General features: G+C 53.0%; 5 protein-coding genes across 5 annotated transcripts; 3 read left to right on the top strand and 2 right to left on the bottom strand.

Moving 5' to 3' along the window:
• Positions 1 to 163: 163 nt before the first annotated feature.
• BJX68DRAFT_276622 (zinc-binding alcohol dehydrogenase family protein) lies at positions 164 to 1,403 on the top strand (the record flags this gene model as incomplete). The annotated part of the gene is made up of 1 exon (XM_071048145.1): positions 164 to 1,403. The coding sequence occupies exon 1, from the start codon at positions 378 to 380 to the stop codon at positions 1,401 to 1,403; it is 1,026 nt and encodes a 341-aa protein (XP_070904155.1). The 5' UTR covers positions 164 to 377.
• Positions 1,404 to 1,994: 591 nt separating this feature from the next.
• On the top strand, positions 1,995 to 2,772 carry BJX68DRAFT_226011 (uncharacterized protein). Its single transcript, XM_071038441.1, has one exon. The coding sequence runs from the start codon at positions 2,274 to 2,276 to the stop codon at positions 2,733 to 2,735; it is 462 nt and encodes a 153-aa protein (XP_070904154.1). The 5' UTR covers positions 1,995 to 2,273; the 3' UTR covers positions 2,736 to 2,772.
• Positions 2,773 to 5,675: 2,903 nt separating this feature from the next.
• On the bottom strand, positions 5,676 to 9,108 carry BJX68DRAFT_252253 (alkaline-phosphatase-like protein; the record flags this gene model as incomplete). The annotated part of the gene is made up of 14 exons (XM_071042525.1): positions 5,676 to 5,802; positions 5,866 to 5,971; positions 6,024 to 6,132; positions 6,205 to 6,318; positions 6,374 to 6,468; positions 6,601 to 6,663; positions 6,923 to 7,626; positions 7,676 to 7,763; positions 7,817 to 7,818; positions 7,884 to 8,195; positions 8,248 to 8,424; positions 8,479 to 8,645; positions 8,700 to 9,008; positions 9,055 to 9,108. 14 exons carry the CDS (start codon positions 9,106 to 9,108, stop codon positions 5,676 to 5,678), a joined length of 2,427 nt encoding a protein of 808 aa, XP_070904153.1.
• Positions 9,109 to 9,616: 508 nt separating this feature from the next.
• On the top strand, positions 9,617 to 11,601 carry BJX68DRAFT_252252 (sugar porter family MFS transporter; the record flags this gene model as incomplete). Its single annotated transcript, XM_071042524.1, has 9 exons — positions 9,617 to 9,745; positions 9,793 to 9,991; positions 10,043 to 10,151; positions 10,204 to 10,379; positions 10,435 to 10,691; positions 10,747 to 10,895; positions 10,951 to 11,095; positions 11,150 to 11,377; positions 11,434 to 11,601. The coding sequence occupies 9 exons, from the start codon at positions 9,617 to 9,619 to the stop codon at positions 11,599 to 11,601; spliced, it is 1,560 nt and encodes a 519-aa protein (XP_070904152.1).
• A 602-nt stretch (positions 11,602 to 12,203) lies between these two features.
• BJX68DRAFT_261663 (Nitroreductase-like protein) lies at positions 12,204 to 13,057 on the bottom strand (the record flags this gene model as incomplete). The annotated part of the gene is made up of 2 exons (XM_071044201.1): positions 12,204 to 12,627; positions 12,702 to 13,057. 2 exons carry the CDS (start codon positions 13,055 to 13,057, stop codon positions 12,204 to 12,206), a joined length of 780 nt encoding a protein of 259 aa, XP_070904151.1.
• Between the last annotated feature and the right edge of the window lie 181 nt (positions 13,058 to 13,238).

The raw sequence follows: 13,238 nt of genomic DNA, 5'->3' as shown, positions 1-13,238 counted from the left end.
CCTGGCTGCGCAAGGCTAGCTAGATTAGGAAAGGGCGATTCTTCCACCCCACTCGGCTTTGGAGGCTGCAGATCCAACTAGACGTTTGTGGCTAGCCTTGCGCAGGAATCATGGCCTGCTGATAAATCTCCATCGTAGAGAGACCTATACCTCAGCATTTCATCGGAGATAATGGCATATGCTCATTGCAAGTCCACCGGACATAACAGAATGTCCCGATTGTCCACGAAACTCGCCGTATAGCGAGAGGTATTTATACCACCATCGACACCCCCAAGACCAATCCATCTACAGCTTGAACAGCACACTCCAGCTTCCTATCCAAGCCTCTACTTCCATATCAAAGTCTCAAGACTCCCCTCTATACCACTACCAAAATGGCCAATACCACCACCAACACCGCCGCCTGGCTCCCCACCCCCAAAGCCCACCCCTTCACCATCGACTCCGCCCCGCTCTGGACCCCTTCGGCAAACGAAATCCTCCTCCGCAACCACGCCCTCGCCATCAACCCCGTCGACCCCAGCCTCCAACAAAACCCCTGGTTCCCTCTCAACTACCCAACCATGCTCGGGCAAGACGTCGCCGGCGAAGTCGCCGCCGTCGGACCCGGCGTCACTCGCTTCAGGGTCGGCGATCGCGTCGTCGGGCATGCAGTCGGGATGACATCTGGTCGGAAGGAGGAGAATGCGTTTCAGAAGTACACGATCCTCAACACGAACATGGCGAGCCATATCCCCGCGCATGTTTCGTATGAGAGGGCCGTTGTGCTCCCGCTGGGGCTTTCGACGGCCGCGTGTGGGTTGTTTCAGGAGGATTTTTTGAACCTGCGGTTTCCGACTGAGCCTAGGGCTCAAGTGCAGGGAGAGGCGCTGCTCGTTTGGGGCGGCGCGAGTAGCGTTGGTAGCAATGCGATCCAGCTTGCTGTCGCAGCCGGGTACGAGGTGTACGCGACTGCGTCGCCGAAGAATTACGAGTACGTGAAGCGTCTCGGTGCGACGGAGGTCTTCGACTACAATTCACCCGCCGTCGTTGACGACATCGTCACTGCACTGGCAGGCAAGCCTATCGTCGGCGCAATCGACTGCATTGGACCCCCCGCGACGACACCAACTGTAGACGCCGTGCTGCGCGCCAAGGGAGTCAAGTTCGTATCCACGGTGAAGCCCAGATACGCAGCGCCCGAAGGCGTAACTGTGAAAAGTATCTTTGGAACGTCGCTGAAGGATAACGAGGTTGGGAAGGCGATCTATGAGGATTTCCTGCCAAAGGCGTTGGAGGCCGGGAGCTTTGTTCCGGCGCCGGAGCCACTCGTTGCGGGGAGGGGGCTGGAGAGTCTTCAGGGGGCGGTGGATTTGATGGGCAAGGGGGTTTCGGCGAGGAAGATTGTTGTTTTGCTGTGATTGCTGGGGTGGGGGTGGTCTTTCTTGCATACATGATTATGCTGTCCTTTGATTGACATCTGCCTGATTTTGTCTGGACTTGTATTCGCTCCCTGAGATATTCAAGTTCAACTCGGATAATCCTGTACACACAACTTAGACAATGCACCTGTCCAAATAGATCCAAGCTTCAGTCACTTCGCGCATTGCCCGGTCCAAGCAAGTACAACCAACGTCCACGCTCGGAGGGCCCGAAAGAACAGCCCAAATTCGGTAAGCTAGGCCGAGGACCTTCGTGAATGCAATGGGGGTGGAGCTGGACCCTTGGCCCCTTGCTTCTAATTAGTATGACTGGGTCGGACAAAGCGTCCTCCGAGACACACGCAGCCTGCGGTCAAAGGTGCCTAGGCACCTTTTAAATAGGACTAAAAGAATGCGGGCTGGATACGATACACAGCGCACGAAAATTGTCGCCGTGTGCCCGAGGGTGCGGCTGAGGCGCCCCGATCTGCAGGGCGGCACATCTGCCCTAAATTGGCTTAGGGAGGGGCCAAAACGCAATCAATCCTCCATAGACAGGTTTAGCAGTGACGTACTCAAGTTTGGGGATATAAAGAAAGCTTGCGACCGCTTTATTGTTTAGATTCCTTATTGTCGCAAGGTCTCATCTTCCACAAGCCCTCGAAGCCCCCTACTCCAACTCTCGAGCAGCAAGTTCAACTTCCCCAAATTACCCCCTACTCCACCAAAACAACGGCCCTCGTCCCACAATCCCGCAAGCTCCAAGTCGACTTCTCCTGGAAGCGCTTCAAAGGCCTCATCACCGACGCCAACGACACAACCAACACACCCCTCTACATCGTCCACTGGAACGCCTTCAAATCCCCACACATGACATTCAAGCGCCCCAGCGATGATCAAGTAGTCGGCACAGGAACCCTGCACCTCGTGCGCATAAACGCCGACTTTGTCGTCAACGGGCGCGCGGGGACTCTCGTCGCCCAGAAGCGCTTCAAGACACTCTACACGCACGAATCGCATGCATACGCGGACCCCGAGACGGGGAAACCGACTACCTTAACCTGGACGAGCGACAGCGGGTTCACAACCTGGGACTTTGTATGCGTTGACGAGCGCCAGAGGCCTGTCGCCAAGTACACGGCGAAGATCTGGGGCGTCAAGAAGATTGGGTATGTTGAGTTTATGGATGATCGGGTGTTGACGGAGGAGGCGAGGGATGAGATTGTTGTTACGGGGATTACGCTCTTCTACTGCATGTGGCTGCGTGTGAATAGTATCTTCTCGCTGTTTGGGGCGTTCTTTCATAGTACGCCGGATTCGCACGGGAAATGAGTGGACTTGAGGGGTGCGATGAGTGTTGGATTAGGGCTGTTTTTTTTTTCTTTTTGGGGAGCTTATTCTTGCCGCTTTTTTCCATCGTTACTTAATACCGAATATGATCTTCGTGGTTCCGATTTGTACTTGATCGGGCTGATCCTGTAGTATCTCAACCCCATGGTGCAGCTCGGGTATGATCTCTTGGGAAAAGCAGTATAATGAGGAACCGTAAATGTTGTATTGAGTCATCCATGGCCTTGGTCTTGCATTATGGTTAGAAGTGATGTTTTTTAGCGATCCAACCCTGTAATCCAGAGAAGGTGGTGTCCAGCCCAACAGGAATCACGGATATATATCGTGAGCCGTGAGTTGGAAGATAAACCGCCCTCGAAGTACAATGAGCGTCTAAAAATAAGCTAAAAAGGCCCAGAACCCACTTTCTACTCTACATACGGACCAATAACTATAGAATAAACACAAATGTGCCCGTTTCGCCCCCACGATGCGAACCGAGAATTCAGCGTCGGTCACAGGAATCGATTTCCTGCACTTCAAATTTGCTACAATAGCATTGTCGGCTATAAAGCAAACTAGGGAGCAAAATCTTCATCAAGGTCCCATAACTCAGTTGGTTAGAGTGTGGTGCTAATAACGCCAAAGTCGAGGGTTACCCCCTCTGGGACCACGTCTTTTTTTGCTTTTTGTTTTCGTTGTCCACTTGGACTCGTCCCGGCCGAATTCCCCACCCCCCTTCTTTCTTTCTTCACATATTCTTTGTTGCTCCCTTCATCTGCAGCCACTCTCATTTATACCTTAATAAGTCCACCGATTTACACTCGACCTTTAGCGCAATCGCGCTCCGTGGTGACGCGGCCGCGACTTGGTGCTTTCGGACGAATTCCTCGCGGCATGTCTCCGCCGACCGCTCCGCCGTGCCAAGGGCGGCCTTCCAACGAGACGGGATCACCATTGCTCCTTCCCATTCGGGATTTCGGCCTCTGAGGGCCTCTACAGGGCAGGAGTGACCGGAGCTTGGTTGCCCAGCGACCCGCCCGCAGGCACCTGCCGTACGCAATCCATCGGCGCGGTCTGTCGCACCTTCCTATTTCGCGACACACATCCTGGAGCCTGGCCGCTTAACTCCGTCCCAAACAAGGTACTATACAGATACTGCAACTTGTCTCACGAACTCGTGATAACTATACTATACTACAGGAGTCCTGGAAACACGGCCGGGTCGCCTATTTGGTCCTCCCACTCCTCAAACGGCCACAGCCAATTCAGCGACGAAAACAGATGATCGGCATTCTCGGGCTCGATCAAGTCCCGCCAGGGTTGTCCATCTTGCATCGAACCAGTGCCCTCGATACCAGGATCGCCAGGCAGATTTGGTGAGACGGAGGGCTCGAACCTACTTGATGATGACGGCGCTTCCTCGGTGGGATTCACTTGGTTGAGCCTTGGAAGTGCCGGGGGTGGAGAGTCGGCGAGGAGGACTTCATCCGGCGCTTCTTCTAGGGGAACGCTTGAACCGAAAACCCTGCCGCGCTTTTCGAGGCGTTCCAGCTTGGCTCCTCGGAAGTCGAGGAAGTTGTACTCTGCCACGTCCTGGCCGACGAGAGGGTGCTTACTAGAAGGTGTTAGGGTACCGAGCTCGAGAAACCTGAAAATACTTCGTTCCAACAGACCTTCGGATGAGAGCTAGATCTTGATTATTCAGGAGATCCGTACAGTCGCATCGCACGACTCGATGGATTGCTTCCAGGTGCTGGACATGTCAGTACTGAGACCGATGGGGATTTGAAAACTCACGAGGTGCTTGATGAACTCTGATCGACTTGCGATGCTTCTGATGACGGTGAGGAGGTGAGTGATCGCTTCCACTAGCTCGGCTGCTTTTGGGTCGATAGATGGGTCCTCGCTCGCTAGGCGCCGGGGTTCAAAGAGGAGAACTAGACATTGTTGAGTTGGGTCGGGCCCACAAAGGTAGAGGTGTACAGACTCTCAAGTGCAACATAGGCCTGAATTCCGAGATGAGGATCGAAGCATATGGTGTGTCTAAGCCCTTCAGAGACCACGTCCGCAACGGCAAGAGCGCGTGTTATCCTGTTGCGCCGGGTTTGTGACACCAATGCTGACTTTGTCGAGTCACGGAGGTAGATTTGTAGAGCTGCCCTTCCCAGGATGATGAAGAGATTTTGACGCAAAACGTGCAGTAGAATAAAAGTAGTCAGCCGATTGCGATGGAGTAGAAGATTGTCAGGGATAAAGTGGAAGCGCTGCGGCAACGCTGCAAAGACCTCTTCTGTATCGGCCTGGAGGGCTAATAGATCTGTTGATAGTATTTCCACACTTTGCTCTTGATAGGATGCACGAAACGCAAAGTGCAGTGCCCGACGACGGGCCGCAGCGGTGCGTAGGATATAGGCCGACATGTCGAGAGATGCGTGGGGGAGGTTGTCAGCTGTCGCATTCGAGAGGACTTGACCAGGAAACAGCGGCTCCGTCACGACGCGATCATTACCGAGAAAGCTCTCCTCGTCGCAGGGGAGCTGGATGCGATATGCATGTTCGTCAACCGTCTGGGAGCCATAACGCCCGCCGTCGGTCATTGAGTCGAGATAGAACGTAGACCATGCGACGCGGCGAAGGGCTTCCCGCGAGAGTAGAGGTGATAAGTTCTGTTGAGAAGGAAAGTCTGCTGGGTATGTCCGGTCAAACGTATGAAGAGACATCATCTGCATCATACTAAACAAGAGCTACCTGTTAGCGAGCTATAAACGACCCCGCGGGAATCCATCTCACCGTGTGCAGTTTCCCCCCAGAAGATAGGCAGAGGTGCTCCTGTTGCCCCTGTGCATATCATAATGTTGTGCGAGGAGTAAGGCCTGAGTGCTGTTAGTCTAAGATCAGAGCTTGACAGCTCGGGCATCTGCTGCTCGTTATCAAAGCTTGTCACCGCCGTACCATGAGTTGAACAGCCCCATAACCTTGATAGATACGAGGAATGAGAGTACCAATGGCCGCATCAGCCCAAGCATCTGCCCTCGAAATACTCTCCGTCGTTACCGGGGCCCCGAACCTATACTCCAAGATCAGTCATCGAAGGCTGCAACTCTGAGTGTTATGGCAGTTGCTATCTCACCGCGTCGCACTGGCAACCATCATCAAAGTCAGTTCGCGAGAGACTTCCCCTTTATCTAGGAGGCGGGCAAAGTGGTAGGGGTGAATAAAAGTGAGGAACCCAAAGTCTGGAATATAATCAACAAGCGTGCCTCGCTCAAGATTCAGAGATATACCCACGGTGCACCGACGAAAAGTAGAGCTGGACCAAGTCTTCGAGCTCGTTCCCAACGGGAAGTTGACCTAAAGGCGTATGACTTGATGACGTGTGATCCATCGGTAGCGAGGGCTCTCTTCTTGAGCCATGATGGGATGAATGTGTATGTACTGACTGACTAGTATGATTCTGCGCCGCGTTGACGTAGTCTGAATGAGGCGAGGAGTCCGCATCAACATCCCGGCGCGTTCTCGCGCACTCAAGACCTAGAGCTCTACATCTCTCGCAAACATTACTAACTTCGCCCACGCACTTGAGCTATTTTATGTGAGTCTGTGCATTATCGTGTTGGGCTCGAAGGCAAGAAGATTACCTTCTTCTCCCGACAAGCTTCGCACGCCGTGGCATTGGGTCTCCTCGGTGCTCTTGATCGCTTTTGCTCGATGAACCACGAGCAGGATCGATTGCCTTTGCGACACTGTGTACATACAGGTCTGTGCTCATCGCATTTGATCTACAGAGAGGAATGTTAGTTCGGTCATGGGATTGAGCATTCCAGATCGCGAAGAAAAAGACGGGAATGGATCATGGCTATCGCACCTTCCGAGTTCGACATGTTTGGCAGCCCGTCCGTGTCCGCTGGATTGTCGAGCGTGGAAGCGGCTGCAGGTCGTCCATCTGATCGGTGACGAAGAAGAAAGTGGAAATACAAAAGTTGGGGTTGAATTGTCAGCCACGAGGGGCTTAGGCGCTCTAGAGCCGAAATCGGGGACGCCCCACTAATTCTGGTATGATGCAATTCTACCATTAGTAGTATTGGCATCCATCGAGAATATGGAGCACTAGATTTCTACTGGGGAACTTTGGAACGAGGTCATGATAGGCGGCTGAAATGTTAATCACAAGATTGTCTTCTACTGACAGCTCAATGGCCGCTCACCCCCTCTAGCATCCATCCAGGCCTTCTGCAGCCCCATCTCATCCTCCCAAAGTTCTGGAGCCTCCTCAGCGGTGAGTCCCGGCGCAATAGCCCCCTCGCCCCATACAATCCCACACTCGACTACATACTCGTCCCAATGCTTCAACAGCTCCTGCAACTTCTCAGGCTTCTCCTTCGCTAGATCTCTAGTCTCGCCAGGATCCTCCACGACATTAAACAATTCCCACCCTTCGTCACCCTCACCTGCACCTCCCTGGGCCTTTGCAAAGTGGACGATCTTCCAGTCGCCCTTACGCAGCGCCCCGCGCGCGAAAAGTTCCCACCCAATTGGCTCTGAAGATGAATGTATGGCCCACGACTCGTCTTTCTCTACCGCTTCTCCGCGTGCGAAGAAGGGGACCCAGGACTTGCCTTTGACTGCGTGGACTGATCGGCCCCGGAAGGTGGTCATCGCGCGCTGACCCTTTGCCGGGGCAGGTTGCAGGGACACATTGGCTAGGTCGAGGAATGTGGGGACAAAGTCCATGACCGTTGTGAATGAGCGGCTAAATGAGCCTGCGGTCACGGAGGGGAAGCTACTCGCTGGAGGCTTAACTACACAGGGGACGAGAATGCCACCCTGCGAGGGATAGCATTTGAATAGTCTGGATGGGGCTGTTGATGCTTGTGCCCATAATGGACCGAGCCTGGATTTGTGAGCTTCGCTTTGCTCAATCCTCAGAAAGCGACACGTACCATGTGTAAGAATTGTAGGCTCCGATGTTGTCGTAAGAGTTGTCATAGTATTTCTTGATGGCTCCCATGATGTTTTGTCCCAGAACAGCTACAAACTGTCAGCTTGAGAACGAGGTCTTCAAGGTTGAAGTACTTACGGACAGCTTCCAGGCTATTGAACAATAGTTAGCCCAAGCTCAGAAGGTAAAAGTGACGGGGACAAACTTACGCAGCCCCCTCAGCTCCATTGTCGCTCATAAAGACAATCATCGTATTGTCATACTCACCAGTCCTCTTCAAGTAGTCGATCACCTTACCGACGTTCACGTCGATCGAATCTACCATGCCGGCATATGTCTCCATGGCCCGGCTTGACAGGCGTTTCTCCTGTGCGGTCAAGCTGTCCCACTCTTCAGCACCGACTCTTGCTGTTTCCACATTGTGAGGAACGACAGATTCGTCAATGATGCCCAGCTCGACGAGTTTCTTCAAGCGGCGTTCCCGCAGAGCATATGGACCATCGTGGTACACTCCTTTGTATCTAGAGGAACAGGTTAGATGACATCGACTCGTAGAACATATTCGAAGCTCACTTGTCACGCTGTGCCCGAGAGCACTGCAGTGGCCAATGCGGCGCTGTGTATGGCAGGAACGAAAAGAACGGTTTCGCTTTCTCATCCTCGGTGCGCTCTTCGAAGAACTGGATGAGGCGGTCGGTATAGTAGTCGGTCGAGTAGAAACCCTCGGGGTCTTCGTTCTTATTAGGCGTTCTGATGCAGAATCCTCATTAGCAAGAAGCACAATGTGGGCATTTCTTGACTGACATGTCCACCTTGCCCTCTTTATCCGCATGAATAGGCCGGCCGCCGATCGGAAATCTCTCTTGAACGGGCTCCCACCCATAGTGATTGGAGCAGCCAGGAAGCATCGCGAACGCCTTTTGGAAGCCCCGTTCCCAGGGTCCCTGCGATGAGCGCAGCCCGAGATGCCACTGATAGGAGTGAGCAAGAGTAGAAAGAGCGATTATCGGACATGAAGGTCGTACCTTTCCTGACATGGCTGTAAAGTACCCATTGTCTTCCAAGATCTCAGGAAGCGTCGCCACGTCCCTGTTCAGGTATCCTTCGTATCCAGCTTTCCCGGAATACCGCGCGGCGCCCTGTGCGTGCTGTTTGAATTCAATTAGAACACCCAGTCCTCCGAGATGGGCATCTGTTCCGCTCAGCAGCATGGCTCGAGTCGGTGAACATGCTGCGGCGGCATGGTGGTTGAGCATGCGGACGCCCTCGCTGGCCAGACGGTCGATGTTCGGAGTCTGGATTTCGGAGCCATAGCAGCCTATATCCGAGAAGCCCTTCAACAGTCAGCATGTAATAGCGAATGCCTGGGGAGTGGAGTACCAGATCATCAGCGAGGATGAAGAGGAAATTCGGGCGCTTTGAAGTGTTTGCCATGTTGAAGGTTGTAATGAGGCAAGAGAACCACACCCCGCGAAGAAAACACAGCTTATGAATCGTACGACTCAGCGCAATCTCGACAAGCGGAGTCAGAATTACGACACTCAATTTATTGTAGCCACTGGACCATGAATTCCTGCGACGTTGGGGGTTGCCGGCAAGAGATACAAGCTCGCTCGGAGCGGGCAGCCCTCGCTCGGAACAGAGCAGGCTCGCTCGGAGACGCTGAAGCTGTTCCGAGCGAGAACGGAGGCGCGTCTGGTGCATTGGTTGGATCGAGATTACCCCAGGTTGTGGGGGTATTGTGCCATCCGAGCTAAAACGAGTAGTGTCCAATGTGGATCTCCCCTTGGCTGTTGTCGTGATTTACAAACTCCTCGCTGTCGACCTGGTACAAAAGCCATCAGGCCTGCAGCATGCTTGACAAAGAGGTAGCTTACGCTTCTGCAATCGATACGAGAAGGACATTGCGTTTGTGAACTGTCTTGCCAGACGTCTCGCAAATATGGGGACCCAACGCTCAGCCTGGTCCATGGCGACCCCCATGCTTCTTTTCTCCTGCTTCTGTCTGCTCACCGGCGACATGCTGTTTGGCTACGACACGAGCAGCTTTGGAGGCATTCTAGGAAACCCGGTATGCTGTTTCATCCAGACTATTTCTCAGTAGACTGACAGAGCCAGGGCTTCATCAACCAATTCGGCACGTACAATCCCGAAACCCAGAAATACGCAATCGACTCGCTACATACCTCGCTTCTGTCATCGCTTGCGTTTATCGGAAAATTTCTTGGTTGTTTTTTCGCTGGACCGGCTATTGAGAAGTTTGGCCACCGAATTGTCTTTCAGGCTTTGTCTGTAATCTCGGTCATCGGTGTCATCAGTAGGTTCTTATTCTCAAAGTTCCATCGTATCGCAGCTGACATTTATCCAGTTGAGATCACTGCTGCTGATACTGCTCCTGGAACTGGACGCTTGGCGCAATTCATTGTTGGCCGCATTGTCGTCTATATCTCTGTTGGTCTGGTCGAAGTCGATGTAACGTGAGTGTCCAGTTGCAAGTCCATCATAATCAAGCCCTAACAGCTAGGCCAGAACCTATCAGTCCGAAATCGTACCCGCTTCTTTTCGCGGACTGGTCGTGGTCTCTTTACAACTCTTCCTTGTTGCCGGAGGCCTCCTCGCCAGCGGCGTCAACAAGGCGTTTGAAACCCGTGCGGATGGAGTGGGTTGGAAAACAGTGACTGGCATCCAGTTTGCTTTCCCCGTTTGTGAGTCACTCCTGTTGGAATTACTATCTTGCGAAGCTCTCTGATAATGTGTTAGTGATCCTTTTCTGTACATTGTTTATACCGCACTCGCCCCGCTGGCTCCTTTCCAAAGACAGAGATGGGGATGCCCTCGCTTCCCTTCGCCGACTACGACCCAAAGAAGATGCCCTCAACGGAAACTGCGAGGCAGAGCTCCAGGAAATCCGCGATGCACTTCACGAGGAAGTGCACAAAGCATCGTGGGCTGATCTCGTCCGGGGAAGCAACCTCCGCCGCACGCTTATTGTTATCGCGTGTTATTTCTTCCAGCAGGTAAGCTCAATCTCCAGAGAAATATACAGAGAGAAGGCGGATCTAACTCGGGTAGGCCACTGGTCAAGCCTTCGTGTCTACATATCAACACAGGTTCTACCAGCAGAACGGCTTCGCGGAGCATGCGTACACCTATCCCCTCATCAGCAGTGTCTTTGGTATAGTGGCTGTGATCATGGCCATGTACTTTGTTGATAAGCTTGGGTAAGTGCTTCACTTTCTAGGTGTCAGAGCCCAGCCCACTAATCGATAAATCTAGTCGCCGATACACATTCTTCATCAGCTACATTTTCCAGGCCTTGTGGATGTACGTGTTGGCCGGTCTCGGGGGAGAGTCGAACCCAAGCACTACAACAAGAAACACCATCGTGGCAGCCTTTATGCTCTATCAGGTCTTCTACAATGTATGTCTACCCCTTCCAGCGCCATCTCTCTTCTAACCCAAATGCCTAATCCAGGCCGGTGGCGCATCAATCCCATACCTCATCGGCGCCGAAGTCCCCAACGCCGCTGTGCGCGAGAAAACGCAATCCCTCGGAGCTGCATGGAACGTAGTCTGGGCGTTTGTAACGAACTTTGTTATCCCTTATATGATGGCTGATATCCACTTTGGCGTTGGGTGGGTATTCGGGAGCGTTTCCGTCGTGGCGCTGCTGTGGACTTTCTTCTTCCTTCCTGAGACTAAGGTACGTCATAGCTCTGATGAGAATTGGAAGTCTAACGCTGATGATGTTTGGAATAGGGGCGCACTTTGGAGGAACTAGATGCTGTCTTTGCTGTCCCGTATAATCCGTTCCGCAGGGCTGATGTGTACTATACAAACAATGAGCGCGGAGACGTGACTTCGAAGGGCGTGCCGTGGGGTGACCAGGGGTCGAAGACGAGTGAGCCGGACGTGACTGCTGTATAGGAAAGGTGGGACTGGGACCTGATTCTGCTTGATGGCCTTTCACGCAGCATACCAAGATATCGCCACCTCGAATCTATACACGCAATTCAGACTTTATTAGACCTTTTACGGTACGGGTTGTTCAGCCATCCGCATACAGAAATAGAACCCTTAGCGCCATGCTTTTATCGTATATTCAGCTGATGATGGAAGAGGCCGAATCATTGGTCGACTGCTTTTGGCAGGCACTCGGCCTGTGCCATTGGACACCTCATGGGCTACTTCCATTTAGATTTTCGCCAAAACAGGAAACCGCCACCCTGGCCTTTTTGAATTCATTCTGGAAAATGAGGAAAGAGGGACCCTGGGCCCGGGCCCTCAACCGCTCCTTCCTCTTTGGGTTCCGTGGAAAACACGGTGCCTTCCTCTCCAGATTCCATTTTGAATATGAAAAATCCTACTAATCCTGCAAACTCTGTCTCCCACACCAAAACTCAATCTATGGTACAAGAACAAATAAACAAACAAACACAGCAATCAAATATCCACACCCTGCAAGCTTATTCCAGCCCAAACCCCTGCCCCTCCAAAACACAGCAATCAAATATCCACACCCTGCAAGCTTATTCCAGCCCAAACCCCTGCCCCTCCAACACCCCTCTAACGTGCTCCCTCCCCTCCAAGCCCCCATCCGCATGCCACCGCGCCACAAACTCACTCCAATGTTTGCGTCCAACCTTCAAATACCGATGATAATGCCTCCCGAGTAGCTCATCATATCTCTCCACATTCCGCTCCTGCTCGCTATTATCCCACGTCTCCATATGCAACACCTCGTTCATCGGCAATCGAGGCTTCACCCCCTCCTCCACGGAAGAGTCCGCATACCCAATCGCAATCCCAAACAGCGCAAAGACGCGCGGCGGGAGGCGGAGTAGGGGTGTCAACTCCGCAGCATGATTCCGCACCCCGCCGACATAGCATACCCCCAACCCCAACGCCTCAGCGGCAATAGCCGCATTCTGTCCCGCGATTGCAGCATCAATGCTCGCAGCATATCAAGCTTCTCGAGCGGTTTCCCCGGCGTTTTGTATTTGGTCACGAGCCTGGACATTCGGTACAGGTCTGCGCAGAAGATGAGGAAGAGAGGCGCGGAGTGGAGGAAGGGCTGGTTTCCCGAGAGCTGGGCGACGGCGGCTTTATGTGCTGGATCGCGGATTGCGAGGATGCTGTATGTTTGGAGCATTGAGGAGGTCGAGGCGCTTTGGGCGCAGGCGAGGAGGCTTGGGAGGGTTGAGGAGGGGAGAGGGGTGCTGTGGAAGCTGCGGATTGTGCGGTGGGTGAGGATTGTTGATAGTGTTGCTAGCTGGGAGGGGGCGAGGGAGGTGTCGAGGTCGAGGTCGAGGGGGATGGTGTCTTTGTAACGATTGGAGACCATTTTGGAGAGGGTGGGGATTGGTTCTTGGTGGCTGCCCATGGCTGTAGTCTCGATATTCTGTTTGATCTGCTTCGTTTATTGTAGTGATGAGTATCAACTGACTGGACTGGTCCTTTTATGTGCTTCATAGGGAATCAAGTATATTCGTCCATTAACAAGGTGTGGCAACCTGAGTAAAATGACGTCGAACATTATCTATAGCCGCTTATAAATGATGAGG

This window comes from Aspergillus pseudodeflectus (assembly GCF_044049435.1).
Source record: "Aspergillus pseudodeflectus strain CBS 756.74 chromosome Unknown BJX68scaffold_3, whole genome shotgun sequence".
NCBI lineage: Eukaryota > Fungi > Ascomycota > Eurotiomycetes > Eurotiales > Aspergillaceae > Aspergillus > Aspergillus pseudodeflectus.
Note: the sequence above shows the minus strand (reverse complement) of the source record. Positions and strands in the feature narration are given on the sequence as shown.

Coding starts and splice junctions, on each gene's coding strand:
- BJX68DRAFT_226011 (XM_071038441.1), top strand. CDS start 2,274: ATGACATTCAAGCGCCCCAGCGATGATCAAGTAGTCGGCACAGGAACC.